This window comes from Alligator sinensis, unplaced genomic scaffold (genome assembly GCF_000455745.1).
Source record: "Alligator sinensis unplaced genomic scaffold, ASM45574v1 scaffold697_1, whole genome shotgun sequence".
Taxonomy (NCBI): domain Eukaryota; kingdom Metazoa; phylum Chordata; order Crocodylia; family Alligatoridae; genus Alligator; species Alligator sinensis.
The window spans coordinates 1114037-1118988 of record NW_005842426.1 but is presented as its reverse complement, the minus strand read 5'-3'; the positions used below and the strand labels follow the sequence as shown (position 1 = coordinate 1118988).

General features: G+C 41.4%; 1 protein-coding gene across 1 annotated transcript in view; it reads right to left on the bottom strand.

The window, feature by feature from the left end:
* Nucleotides 1–2305, bottom strand: part of TMEM207 (transmembrane protein 207) — an 8220-nt gene extending 5915 nt beyond the window's left edge. Inside the window, exon 1 of the mRNA XM_025211720.1 lies at nt 2231–2305. Within this exon, the coding sequence (XP_025067505.1) occupies nt 2231–2305 (75 nt within the window). The remainder of the gene's footprint in view (nt 1–2230) is intronic.
* Between the last annotated feature and the right edge of the window lie 2647 nt (nt 2306–4952).

The following is a 4952-nucleotide window of genomic DNA, read 5'->3' as shown; positions in this document are numbered from 1 at the left end:
CAGGCCCTTAAAGTGGCAGGCACACCCAGTGCACTGCCACACTCGGTAACGAGTGATAGGTTGAAATCCCAGATACAAACGAGTCTAACAGACACATTTAGGAGAGTGGAATTATTTTGTTATTAAATAAATGGTTGCTGAATAATTTCTGGGAATAATTCTTGGTCTGCAGCCCACCGAACAAGCAGCTAATTGAGACTGTTTGCTATTCATAATTGGAGGTGTCTTTGCTACACCTGGAGACGGCACACAAAGTTTTTTGCATGATCCCAGGTGCGTTTAACTCTTCGAGTCAGGTGCCAGCATGAATATTTGCAGTGATGAATCTGGAACATGTTTATAGAATATTTTCCATTATTTGCTTAAAAAAATAATTGTTCTAGCACGCATTTCGGCTGCTATCTCCATTTCCAAGCTTAATTGTGGAAAATGGGCAAAGCGTCTCACGAGCGCAAACTGAATCAAATCCATTTAAAATCTCAAGTGAATCTCAGTGGAAATGTTTTGACGTTTCCCCAGCTCCGCTACAGAAAACATTAAACCCAATAGAGAAATGCAATAATGTAACGGCAGAGGGCAAATAAAATGTGGAAGAAATGTGCTTCTCAGATAAAAGTATTATTTTACAATTTGCAGATAATTAATGCACTTTATAGTTCATTTTGCATGCATCTGACATACCTATAGATTTCTGTCCTCCTCCGAGGCAAATTAAAATCCCTTTTGTATAAGGAACAAGCGTTTGCATGGACAGACCCCGTGTTGTATTTCTAATGAACAGGGATCATTTTTAAGGGCTTTGTTGTACAATGCTAGCAGCACTTTAAGCAGCAAAAAATCATCCTGAAAATCTCTATCCTGGGCCCAATCCTGATTGCTTTGTCATTTATTTCAATAGGGGCAGGCTCCATCTCCAGCGTTCACAAAAGTCCTTAGGTAGAATGAATCCCACGGATAAAGCATTATCTATGAAATTTCACGGATGGTTTAAAAAGAAGCTTGGAACAAAGGAAGAGATCGAGAATTCACAATGAACTTTTTCCAGACTTGTCCTTGTGTAAATGACACTCGTTTGCTATGTCTCACATACACACGGGTGCAGAATATTTTCATTGTTTTCCTCACTTCTGCTGATTGCTAGGATAGCAGGTCAAACCACAGACAGTTTATTGCCAGGATTAAACGTGGCTCTGAGAATTATTTTTTAAAGGATGAATGGAGGCCATTAGCTTATATTTTACATTCCTTAAGTATTTACTGCTATCGCACTTTGTTAGCAATACTCTAGTGATGCCAGGCATTGCCTGGATACACGGTGATTGGCACCTTCTAAATGAATGACCTAGCTAGCTAGTTAGTAATGTATGCATGTAAAAACTATCTATCTATCTATCTCAATATCAATACCTATCTATATCACTATCTATATATCAATATCTATATCAATATCTATCTATATCAATGTCCATCTGTATCAATGTCTATCAACATATCAATATCTAGCTATATCAATATTTATCTATATAGATCAATGTCCATCTGTATCAATGTCTATCAATATATCAATATCTATCTATATTAATATTTATCTATCTAGATCAATGTCCATCTGTATCAATGTCTATTGATATATCAGTATCTATCTATAACAATATTTATCTACCTATATCAATGTGCAATTGTATCAATGTCTATTGATATATCAATATCTATCTATATCAATATCTATCTAGATCAATGTCCATCTGGATCAATGTCTATCGATATATCAGTATCTATCTATAACAATATTTATCTACCTATATCAATGTGCATCTGTATCAATGTCTATTGATAGATCAATATCTATCTATATTAATATTTATCTATCTAGATCAATGTCCATCTGGATCAATGTCTATCGATATATCAATATCTATCTATATCAATATTTATCTATTTATTTATATCAATGTCCATCTGTATCAATGTCTATCTATATCAATATCAATATCTATCTGTCTATCTCCCCAGTTCAGCCAGAGAAAAACTCCCTTACCTCAACAGCAATATAGGCTAGTTTACAAGAAGAAACATTGCTCACGTATTAGGCGGAGCTAAACATATAAAATCCCAACAACTTGGCGAGCTTCTAAAAAAGGTAAACATTTTAAAGGACTCTGCTTATCCAAGCCTCCTTCCCGACAGAACCATAACAGTCAAGTCGGATCTCAAGACAAGGGCTGGTTACCTGGAACACCGTCAAACACAGGCCTCCGATTTCTGAGATTAGCAAGGTGAAACGCGAAGCTCTGGGTTCCCACATTATCGATGCACGGGGCCCGGGTAGGGTAGGAGCTTGTTTGCAGCTCTGTGTTATTCCCCGGTGGGCGGATTGGACCTTTTAAACTTCTCTAGAAACGAGCCCCCAGGCCGTGGCATAAATTATCCAGTGGCTCCTCGTGACGCAGAACGATGGTAGGGGAACGAACACCGGTTTGCTCCAACACACTCCGCTGCCAGGAGCTAAATGCTGATTAGTGTAAGGACAGCACTTTACAAGTGTTCAGATGCTCTGAGAGCCATTCAAAGGCTCCTTCGGCAAGTCCCAGTGCCGTGCTGACACAGTGCTGTCCATTTGCCGGCACCTAGCGCAATTAGGCGTCCACAGGCTGAAGAAGACCGTGTCCTCAGAAGTCCCAGGGGTTTGCTATTGGCTTCACTTTCCTCCTTTGTTGGTGACGGGCCTTGAACGCTTTATCTTTACATGGACTCGTGGTAGAGGTGATATCTTGTATTAGACCAACTAGACTTTTGCAAAACAACAAAAATTCTTTAATTGCAAGCTTCCAGGCACTGACGCCCTTCATCAGGCATTGAAGAAAAGATTGTAACAGTTCTCCTGGGTAGAAATGAAAGTTCATATTTCATGGGAGAGTTGAAGGTGGTAAAATCTCTTTGGAAAGTTCATTTGTTATGCAGATTCGGCTCAGAGAAAAGTTGGAATAGTCCGTTTACCTCCAAGTTGTTTGCTGGTGAGCAGGATGTCTTCATATTTCCTTCTGGCGATGGTGGTTCATATTTCACAGAGGAGTAAATGGATGGGATGCTCCTCTGGGCAGGAATTTCTTATCTGGTGAGGTGTCTCTGTTGTGAAGATGAAAATTACTTCAAACAAAGGCAGGAGCAGGATCTCAGGTGTCAGGTGCTCAAAGTTGCTTGTAAAATTATGAAGATTTCATTTTAAAAAATGGCCTAAAATTCAATATCTTCCATGTGTCATTTATCCAGGCAGTCACCATATGGTGATTTATGACCATATGGTGGTCTAGAGGAAAAAGTAATCAGGACTTGTGGTAGATGTGATATCTTTTATTAGACCGACTAGATTTTTGCAAACAAAAATTCTTTAATTGCAAGCTTTAAATATACAGCTTAAATTACTGCCTGTGAGCTCAGCAGGACTATGAGTTTACTGCCTGGATGATATGCACTGAGTTACAACAGCTAGAGGAAGAGGGGAAGCATCCCATCAAGGCCAGACCTGGAGATAGCTACTGTTGATGGAAGAACACCCAATGGATTGCAAGGGTTTGGGATCCTGTCATTACTGCTTTTGGGAGAGAGAGAATTAGGCAGCTACAATTTTGGTGCTGAGTTAGGCAAGTAGGCTCCCTGTGCCATGCATGGGGAGAGCATCTCAAAAGAGCAAGCCCATGCAGTAAGCAGGGAGCCGGTGGGACCCGATATGCAACAGATGTGTTGGCCATACTGTCCTTTCTCAAGAGCTTGGCTCTGTGACGCAGGGCGGTGGGAAAACTTCTCTAGGCTCTTGGCCCCAAATACACGCCCGAAGGTGAGGACCTCCCATTGAGGTTTAAAAATCAGGGTGGGCTCACTGCTTGCTTGTACGATGCTATAGGGTTGGTGCTGGCACTACCCTTCTTTTACACCATAGCCTACAGCCTAGATCACACGTGGGAGACCCAGGCTCAGTGCCATTATCTGCCTAAGGGGATCCAGACTCTCCCAAGTGCTATCTTTTGGTACAACAGGATCTAGCCCCCACCTTGATGGGGCTGCTGATCTGCCCACATTAGCACGTAAACCCTGATGAAACACAAGGTCCAGCCATGAGAGCATGATGGGACAGTAAACACCATGAGTTTGAGACTCCCCTTCTACTAGTTGCAGCCTCAGGTGTTCGTGCTAAATGAGTAAAGAATATCTGTGCTCAAATGGCACAAGCATGGCTTTTGCTCAAATAAAATTGAGCACAAGAAGCCTGGGAACCAAAGGTCTGCATGGCTTTGATAAATGTAGCTTAGGCACCTAGGGCAGATGCATATAATTGGGAGAGCAAAAGCATGGATGGAAAATTCTTTTCACATTTGCTTTGTTTGCATCAAAACAGCCGATACAGGTTTGTTCTACATCCATTACTAGATTGTCACCGAGGCTTACAACCCGGGGCTGAAACGCAACATTAATTTTGGTCCTTCCAGCTCTAACACGAAGGGTGTTCTTGTGAATAAGTTGCCCTGTAATTTCAGGTTAAACATTAGGCTGAGCCGCCCTGCCTTGTGGCAATGAGTGACGAAGTGGAGGGATAACTAAAGTGAACTTCTTTGATTTGGCTTCATCTCAAAGAGCTGTGCAGTGCAGACAGTGCTAGTGTATGTAATTAATGCAGTTGTGGGCATTATTAAAGCTTCCAGTGGACTACATGATTTCCTGAGGTCCCTTCCAACCTTAATTTTCTATGAGTCTATGACTTTTTCAAAGTTCAGGCTTGTTTCTGGAGATGATTTGAGGCCCATCTAATTAGCGGTTTAGCTCTGCCCCTACGGCACCCTTTGGGGTAGGTGTGCTACCCATACACGGCTGCTCTGAGACCCATGTAGAGAAGTGCTTTGAACAACATCCTCTCCTAAACACGGAGAAATAAGCTAACGACGTTATTCAAATCCTTC